Raw genomic sequence first — 10228 nt, 5'->3', positions numbered from 1 at the left:
TGTACTGATTGAGTAGAGTGAAACTAAGAGAAAATATCTGATCCTTCCCCTCAGCTACCATCTGCTGAGCTGCAAGAAACCAGTCAGATCCCAAGGATGTCAGGTGCCTTGACAGTCATTTAACAGTGCAATCGTCTCCCTGGCTCATATTTGCAATGTGAACAGAGTGAATGAGGCACAGGGATATATATATATTATTTGTTTGCTACAGCTTTAACTTTGCTGGAAGTTTGCTCTTTGATGAGTAAATGGGACTCTGCTTCCTGGCAAATCTTTCTTCGTGTGTGGATGCTCCTATTAAGGCACTCTGAGTCGGTGCCTGCAGGTCACTGCTCCTCCAAGGCACAAGGCAGAGACGCTCTGAGATCCATCCAGGAAGGAGCCTTCTTTGCCTGCTGCACTTTAAAGCAGTGGTGCAACATGTATGAACAATGGAGAGACTTCAGTACATATCCTATACGTAGTGCAAAGGCCCTGTATCTGCTGTCGCTCTTAGTATGAACATGCTTTATTTTGAAATGGCTGATGCTATTGGGAATACTGCACTGCACACATGACAATGAGTCAAAACATACAGGCGACTAGTGTTAGATTCCTAACTCTACACTGAGAAAAGCCTCCAGACGTAGCTCAGTTTTCAAAGAGGGGAAAAACACTTAGCTGCTGTTGCTAAGAGGAAGACTCAGCTGCAGCTATCAAGGGAACAACTGGCTCAGGAKGCACTTGCACAAGGCAGCTCCTGTCAGACTGCTCAGACCATGCTCACTCGCACAGTGCCCASTGCTCAGGGGCTGGGACCCACCACCTTGTGCTTCCCTCTTTGCAATGATGAACGTACACGGAAAGAAGCACAGAACAGGGCAGAACTGTGCTCCTCCCCACGCACCTCTYGCTATTTTTCAAAAAGCACAATTTCACTGCTAAGAACAAGGAAGCCTCTTCTTGTCACTCCCAATATGACAGACAGCTCCGCAGGAGCAGAGTTGTTTCTGCAGATCAAGTAAACAAGTTGTTCTGCAGCAAACCAGTTCCTCGCTGCAGAGCTGGTCCTGCAGGACCTGAGCAGCCCACACGGCTCTCCATTCCCATGCAGCCCTTCCGGAGGCTTTGGCAACGCCTTCCACGCTCAGGTGCCTGAATTTAAGAGCTTTAATAGGTTTAATTTAAGGGAGAGCATGGACTTGCATGCTTTCCCGTAGGCATGCGAGTTGAACATCCCGGCTCGGGCCTTTGGAGGCCGGCCCCGTTCCCACGGGCAGCAGTRGGAGCAAAGCCTGGAGGGGCACGTGCAGCGCTGCTCAGGGACACGGAGCACCGTGCGCGGACGACGTTCCCACTGGCGCCGGCGAGAGGGTGGTCAGGAAGCTCAGCCTCTGGTTGAGGGCCCTCAGCGCCTCCCGTGGAAGGTGCCCAGGAGTGTTAGCTGGGAGTTGGCCAAAAAGATGCCTGTGGGAATCACCATGAAGCAGCACCGTGAAATAGGTTTCCCCGTGGAACGGGCCAAGGCACTATTTCAGATCCAGGCTCCAGGTGTTGCTTTTCTTCCTGAGGGGCATGGGAGACCTGGAGAAATCCAAACTGCAAAGGAATATAAGAAYAGGGAGACTATCTGAACGAAGAAACCTTCTCCAACAGGTAATGGACTGAGACATGGACAGTGTGATGAGAGAGGAAGCCTATGTCTCCTGTCACACCAGTCTCCTCTCTACTAGGAAGGAAGAGGGAAAAAAGGGTGTTCCTTTAAAATATAATTGAGTGAGACATAAATCATGAGTCAGTTCAATGAAGTGAATTAAGTCTGGCTCACATGAAGAGTGGGGAAGTGAAATCCATTGGCTGGGAGCCCTGGCAAGGGGAGGGCAGAAGATAAGATATAAGCTACAGGATGAAAGGGACGCTGAAGGACGGAAATGTTAGGTTAGAGGCAATATACCATTCTGGCCCAGGTCCCATTTTCCCCATTGCAGCATCGGCGAAGTGTGGGAGAGAACAGGCTATACATTCTGAACAAACAGAAAGAGAGACCAGAACCACTTCTCAGTTATAAGCTTTTTCTTTTTTTAGAATTCAAGCTTACACAGTTATCTATGCCCACTATATTCATAATTACATTTTAATATCTGCATACAAAAGCTATGTAAAAATTATTTTCTTCCCCCAAATATACAAATTTTCTCTTTAGATAGTTTAAAACATTTGTGATCACAGATTTTCTTTTAATATATTTTAGGCTGAAAAAATATTACCAATCTAGCACATCACTTAACACTGTTTGCAAAAAAATACATCATCCAAGGTACTTTGTTTTTTACTGTACTGTGTAATGTTTGCCTTACTTCAGGGCATGAAAATGATATATATATAAAAAAAAAACAAATAAGCAAAACCCACAAACCTCACAGACAAAGAAAGAAGTCCTCCCAATTAACTTCATAAAAACAAATAAACAAAACCCAAACCACCCTTCTCTTAAAAAGATCATGAATGACTAATTTGATGTATTCATGAGCAAATTAAAACTGAAGAGTGCTAAGGAAATAAGAAAGGAGAAAAATAATTACAGTATGTCAGCTAGTTCATGCCCTGATACTATCTTTACCAACATTAAATGTATAATTAAATAAAGTGTCTTTTAATGTTTTACATTGTGCTCAGTAATTTACATAAATTTAATCTACACCCGGGTGCTGATGTAGACTTACATTTGATTGTCTTGTGCATAAACAAGGTTAGCTTTTAAAGACGGTAAACTGTGCAATGGACAGTCACAAACAACTTATTACCTGCACAATATTGCTTTTTGAAGGCGACGTCAGTCAATGTGAATACACACAAATAATGCATACTTTTTGCATTTGCTAACATCTATACGACACACTAAAATTTTGTGATAAGGCCAAACCTTTTTTTTTGTTTGTTTTTAATTTTAAAGCAAAAATATACCATAGTAAAAAAATGTGCTCACACTGTTTTGAATCTTTAAGTGGAAAATAAATCTCTATCACACTAGAATAAAATTTCTCTCTATAAAATTTAAATACGGATCACTTCACTGCTATATCAAAAGGAAACATCTGGCAATCATTTCCAAATGATCAGAATAACAAGACATATTAAGAGGTCCTGTTGCCTCTGCCTTCGTGAAAAGATAAATGTTACACCCTTCAATTGCTCTCACAGTGAGAGCAGTATGTTTCTTGGTTGTGGATTTTGATTCTGTCAATGAAAAAGGTTTAGCCTTAGGAACGCTGGCTACATCTCAAAACCATAAGACTGATCTTTATAATTTATGATTCATGCAGCAAAAAGTCAATATGACACATACAGGTTAGAGTTCCATAGCATAAAAATACATCACTAGCAATGACATGCTCTGCTTGTGATCTACAGCCTTGTCTCGGCAGATTTCTGATGCAAGTATTTCTTTCTGGACAGTTTTTCCTCTTTCTGATGCCTGTCTCTGAAGAAACAAGCACTTTGCTCAAGGATGATTTTGGACCTTGGAGGTCTAACTCTAACGTCTACATTTTGGCAGAATGTAAACGAAAATCATTATCACACACTATATATGTCATTATAAATATTATAACTTAACTGAGATTACACATGAAATGAATATCTAAATGTACATGTTATTCAGGGCAAAAACATGAATGATGACAATCAGGTTTGATAGGAAGAATCTTCTGTATGAAACCCACGTACAGACCACAAAGCAAAAATGAGAGTTATGTGGCACCATCAGAAACAAGACTATGGGCTGCACTGAAAAGTGCAGGTTTGTTATTTCGGTCAAAAGGCCAGTTCCCACAAACCCTGCTGACTGCAGTACTGATGTCTGCTACTCAGACTGGTAAATCCAGTGGCTCAAACCTAGAATGGTTTGTGACCACTGGTATATAAAAGCAGGTAAGTCCATAAGTCTTTGCAAGACTAAGCTCAGCATCCACTAGTAAGTCTGCAGGAGCATCCTCATATTCTAGTTCTGTTTTCATGATCTTTTAAGTCAGGAGTAGTGCTCAGGAAGTCAATGAAGTCACACAAAATAAGACCGGTAGGAGATTAGAGTCAGGCCATTACATGTCAGTAGATCAAATCTATCAAACTAAGAGCCTAGTTGGGCTAGCCTAACAGTTTTCAACTGAGGAATACTAATTCCCCTCTCTGAATCAGTGCCAGATTCCAACWTAGTCTAAAAYATTAGAAAAATATACTGCTGTATGYCCTTTCCGCTTAAAGCACTGTTGAACCTTTCAAAGTTGGTTACCAAACCCTAGGCACTTCAGCCCATCTGCAGTCCTCTAAGGAAGGAGGCCTGATTTTCCAAACCCTGCTTACCCACAACTCCAAACTGCATCAGCACATTGGGAAGTCAGGCCATTAGCATGGATGCCTAAGTGAGCTTAGGTGCTTGAATTCAGACATCCATTTATGCAGGCTGTGTTTTAAAACTTCCTATCTTGTCATGGTAGTTCCTGGGGGGGTGGGGGAGCAGCTTCCTGTATCAGCAACCGTTTTTTGCAGCAGCCACTGTCTAACAARTTAATTCTCAGCACTGTCTCAAACTGCAGTTTGTTTCAAGTTCTTTCATATCTTGCAGCTTCCACAAGTCTATCCAGTTGCTCTTTCACACTTTTTTTAACCTCTCATCTTTCTTTATTTTTTGATTAATACAATCCTATCAATCCTAAGCATTTAAGAACTAGAAGTGAGTTACCAGCTAGGCAAAGTCATTGTTGGACAGTTATTTCCTATCTCATTATTTAATGTTTAGGCTATTGATTTTCTTTATAACCCAGTGAATGAGAATTGCTGATCTTAATCAGAGCTGAATCTCTCAAGTAGCAGCGTGATTGCAAGAACTGAAGCTCTGAAAAAYAGACAAAGCATCACGGACCTTGTAGTGAGATCATTGAGAATACATCTAGAAGAAAAGCAATGGTTTTTCTTCTCTGTCCCTGCAGCACAGTCAAAAGATTTTACACTAATCCAAGCTCACACTTAGGAGTAGTCAAGTGAGATGCTCAGACTAGCATCAGCAGGATCCTCAGATCTATGGTGAAACAAAACTCTGAAAGACATACACTTCTTTTCCTTTTGCCAAGCATTTTCAGTATAGATGCAAGTAAAGGATCAGCTGTTTTAGTTAACATCCCCAAAATATCTGACATCCTCACTGACTTGATTAAGTTTTGTGTAATGGTTTTGCTTTCCATATATGCCATCACCACCTTCTCAAGCCATCTCCAAATCAGATAGCTAAAATGCTTCACTGACTATTGGTGCTGCTCATCTGAGCAAGACTGCAGACCTGAATGCATGCTAGTTCATGCTGTTGTCTGGCCTCTTGTTCCAAAAGGCTAGAAAGTTTTCAACTCCTTGCCCACAAGACACACTGCTACATAAGAGATTTGGCTAGAGACATGTTACAAAAACATATGCTTTGAGAGGGAGCAAACACAGCCCACAAAAGACATTCTTCAACTTCACCAAACATTTAAGAGCAAATTTCCAATGGCCTGGCTTCCTTGCTACCTGCAAAAAACCCTAATATCCCACTGTGTTTTCTGTTCTCACCAAATTATGGGCACAAACCCCCACGTAGTAACATCAATGTTTACCATTTATTACAGGTGCATATGATTTCAAAGAAGAGGGAGAATGAGATTCCACGTCCCTGAAAACAAAGCCTATAACCCTCCAAAGGCTTTAGTCGCTGACATAGTGAAACAGAGATAGAAAGAATTTAACCYTCCCCACCACCAAACATTATGTCCCTTCTTGGAGATAAGTTCCTGAGTATCATATTTTCATGAGAAGATAAATGCAAAACATAAGGGTTTAAATGTGGGCACTGAGCTCTGAAAGTCAAGACATACACYCTAACCATGTCCACTGACTCACCAGGCGGTATATGAATAAATAGCAGAGAAATGGATACAAATGAACGTACCACACAACAGAAAGTGGGATATGAGGAAGTGCGGAATATGCGAACGACGTCYGAGTTCCCAAGAAGAACAGAAAAATGCTTTTGATGTATCACACAAATTCAGAGAATGGTTTAATATCAAGTTTACAAACTCCAGGGAAGAATACCCCTGAATGGAGATGGATGATGGAGAAGAACCTTTACCTATAATGCCCTCATTACAGGCCCAAACATTCCAGTACTGTGAATACTAGTGCACAGACTTCGGTAGCAGGACATCCTGTCATTGCTCAGTTCAGTTCCTGCTAGTGCAGTTAATGGAAATAAATTATTCAAAGGAATCAAGAGAGAATCTAGCCAAATAAAACACATACACACACCAAGAAGGGAGAGAACCTAGCTGATCAACACACATAGATGCACACACACAGAGGATAGGATGAAAGAAGGAGATAGAGCAAGGATAAAAATATGGAAATATGCTTAAGACGTCTGCTGAAGATTCGTAATTATATATATATAAAATTATATATATATGTGCATATAAACTTTTTATATATATATAGAACAAAAGATTCCTGTCAAGCAACACTATTTGTATTACTGGGATACAGCTGTACAGCCTTGAGCATTGTTAATAACACAGTTGGTTTCTGCCCCATCTGGAGGTCGTCACATTTCATTCCCCTTGTCATCATTCTGTGATCATTCACACCCCGGAATAACTCTGAGGAAATCCTGCTAGCTTGATAAAGAGCCTACTCCTTCAGAGTGCTCCTCTGGGGCTCCCAGAGGGCTCCCAGGAAAAGCACCTCAGAAGATCAAACTTCCCTCCTTACTCCCAAAGACCTTCCAGTGAAGTTACCTGGAGTTCAAATGTAGTAAGAACTGAAAGATATTATTATTATTTTTTATACATATGGAAAGAAAATGAGTCAGTCCCTTCTACCACCCTGTATTTTTTAAATACTTGATTTATAGGGCACAGTTAAACCATAGCTGCTGGGCAATCCTCAGATAATGACAGCATCATGATGATGATGAAGATCATAGCTCATAATGGCCATTGCTATAATAGAAAAACATCCATGAAGACTTGAAATTTCATCTCATGAAATAGTCACTTGTGCCCTGCAAAATACTGGACAGAATTGCCCGGGTCAAATTACCAAAAATTGCTTTAATTTGGAGGCCAATTTATTTTCTGTTACTTCAATTTATCCCCAAGCATGTGAGCTGGTGACCACATAAGTGCTGGTGAATGAGACTGGTCTGTTTGTATTTTCACTGTTAAGCTGTCAAAGCATTCACATACAAAGTGAATATGGAGGAACAAACTGCAATAGTCACAAGTACGCACATYAAAGGGATGTTTCCTCCATGTGTATACAACAGCTCCCCAGCAACCTGAAACAAAAACCCACCCCTGCCTCAAGAAATAGAGCAGAACAAGGTAAGAAGAACATATGAAATGTCCGAAGAGCCGGGCAATGGAATGAAATGGCAGCCAGTAGTGCTATAGGGATGCAGGAGCGCTCCAGTCTCTAATCCTCAAACACCTCCAGGAAGAGTGGAGGGAAGAGTTCGGTGGGACATTCCACCTTCATGTGCAGGAAGCGGCTGGCATGGCAGGCTCCGATCATCCGTAGGTCTGTCACTTTCATCAGCAGTTTTGGCCAAAAGTGTGCAACGTGATGTTTTCTGTAATTAATGTAGTGTTCGAATGCCAGGAGGAAACCCTCTTGGCACTTTTCTATCCTCTCAACGCAGACAAGACCTGGGCGATCTGCAGATACAAAGGAACAGAACTGCTGTTATTACTCGTTTACTTTAATGAATGCTTGATCAAAAAATCTGGAGAGAGGATGATCCTGTTGTTAGGAAAAAAGAACTGAGATTTGGGACATCTGGCTCTGCAACAAACAACTTTTTGACCCTGGACACCTCACTTATCGGTGCTTCTGTACTACCCTTGTTAAAAAACGATGATAATCCTTTCTTCATTCTTTGTCTGTTTAGCCTGCTTAGAGCACAGCTCTTTGGGGAGTCTTTCCATACACTGACCGGAGCAACAACAGATCCTTGACAGCTGAGACCTCTAGCTATATCATGGTGTAAAACAACTAGTACAGAACATTTAGATTTCCTTGTCAGAAATAAAAATTACAATTCTTTCCTGTCTATTGGGCTGCAGCTTGACCAGGTGTCCAGCCTTGATCTACAGGGGAGATGCAAAGGAAACTGTTCTGGAGCAGCAAGAAACTGCAAAGGCCAAAAGTTTGGCAGTTTGTCTGACCCAGCACCCAGCAGAGTGCTGGAAAAGTTCTCTTCACAAGTCAGTCTTAAGGAGACACTTTGAGGAAAGCAGGTCCTCTAAAATGCCTTCTGAAATCCCTGTTTATATATCACTGTGTAGGAAACTAAAAAGAAATCAAAATGGGAAGATCAAGTGCTGTGTTGTGATGAATGTGGAAACCTTACTGTTTTGGCTGTAGTTAATGCCTATAAATCACTGGTCTATGTATTATTCAGTATCCAGTCTTTAACGTGATCTTAAAATAAAACCTTGCCAAGTCTGTCACTGCCCACAAATGGAATTTCTTCTTTGGGCTGGCACAGTCAGTGGAAACATATTTGAAAACATATTGGATCTGGGAAGGTCAGGAAAGCAGCTCTTTGGAAATCACCCGAAATAGCCTATGCTGCTCCTATTATCACTTCACCAAGAGACCTAAGCAAAATGGTCCTAACGTGAGAAAACTAACTTACAGCCCTCAAATGCTAGTTAGAAATCAGTGGTGCTGGTAGGTAGGAAAATAAGAACGTATATCAAACTAAGCATGTGAGATTGATAGAAATTTGTATGATCTGTACTTCCCAGTCAGTGCATGACAGTACCAAGGGGAAAAGAGAATTTACTATGAGGACAACTGTTGTTTAATTATCAAATTTGCAATCAAGGCAAACTGGTCAGAACAAGCTCTTTCACTGATATTTTTCTGATGATCACCCCTGCCTCCTCCCTAAGTCACAACACTGTTTAAACAAAGTGTGTGACTAAAGCCACTTTTATGCCCATTTCTCTGAAGTTCTTCCTGTGTTCACCAAACTAATTTAAAGCCGTGTCAGGATTTTGAGAAAGAATTTCACCCACATTACTCTAGAAAGTACAACAAGATCCAACACACCCTATTTGTTTGAAGGGGAGATTTGTGACAAAGACCAATAAGCTTCAGAATGGTGGGGTCCCAAAATAATTCTGTCCTCACCTGATGACATGAGCAGAACAGCCTGAAGAAGGGCAACCTCGGTGTCATCCAGGTTAAATGATGAGAGAGACATGCCCAGGTCAAAAATGGCATCAGATACCACTCCAAGACCCCCATTTTTCAGCTGGCCCCTTGTCACTGCCATCTCCCCATTTAGTGTTAAAGTCTCACTCTCAGGGTCATAGCGAACTGCTGCACGAAGTGACATGATCTCCATACAGCAGCCTTTCAGAAGGATGATCTGGTCTTCACATGGCAGCTGTAGAAATTATAAATAGCAAAGAAAAAGATGTGTTTTTCAGACTGAATTGGTTTTACAACTATAATAAATCCATGATGACAAAGTTGCAGTCAATACTCTAGGACACTACATCACATAGTACAGTTACACTATAAACATCCTGCTGACCGGCTAGTTCCAGGGCATGCCATAAAACTCCCAAGACTCACATTCCTACTTTCAGAAGCTCCTGAGGCATCCATGTCCCCAAATACCCTTTGGAAATCTTGCRGTCACACAGTTGTGGGGAAGGGGACCTGGGCAAGATACTCAATGCAAACCAAGCTGGTCAGACATGGAAGTGAAGTGATCCAACTCGCTGAAATGGGAACCCTTGGTTTGTGGGAGCTTTGTAAAATTAAGTCTAATAAACACTAAAAAAGTAGTTTTCCATTTTTCAGAACATTTCACAGAATGTGAAGGATGAAGCAGAACTGCCAATTGCCAGGTTGGTACTGACATATACTGCAGGTTTTGTCTTGCATCAGGGGTGGATGAGATAGCTGAAGTGGTCACTGCTTTCAGCTGTTTACCCTTCTCTCTGCCACTCCTGRGCTCCCTCAGCTTACAGCTCGGCAGAACAGACTAAACTATAACTGGGGTTGGTAAAGGCTATAGTCATCCCAGTTAAATTCATTGCCAGCCATGCTTATTTCTCACCTGACCAGGGAAAAAGAAAGATGATGCTTGGCAGGGTCTGTAAGAATGAACTACTTTTTAAATCAAAAAAAAAACAGATTTAAAAAT

General features: G+C 41.4%; 1 protein-coding gene across 6 annotated transcripts in view; it reads right to left on the bottom strand.

Moving 5' to 3' along the window:
- Positions 1–2034: 2034 nt before the first annotated feature.
- The window catches only part of THRB (thyroid hormone receptor beta), a 172487-nt gene continuing 164293 nt past the window's right edge, over positions 2035–10228 (bottom strand). For all 6 annotated transcript variants that reach the window (XM_085322347.1, XM_085322348.1, XM_085322350.1 and 3 more), the window contains 2 exons: positions 9202–9460; positions 2035–7718 (listed from right to left, as the gene is read on the bottom strand). In XM_085322347.1, coding sequence (XP_085178473.1) covers positions 7477–7718; positions 9202–9460 — 501 coding nt within the window. In that variant the 3' untranslated portion in view covers positions 2035–7476. The remainder of the gene's footprint in view (positions 7719–9201; positions 9461–10228) is intronic.

This window comes from Rhea americana, unplaced genomic scaffold (genome assembly GCF_003343005.1).
Source record: "Rhea americana isolate MKP2758 unplaced genomic scaffold, rheAme1 scaffold_77, whole genome shotgun sequence".
Taxonomy (NCBI): Eukaryota; Metazoa; Chordata; class Aves; order Rheiformes; family Rheidae; genus Rhea; species Rhea americana.
Note: the sequence above shows the minus strand (reverse complement) of the source record. Positions and strands in the feature narration are given on the sequence as shown.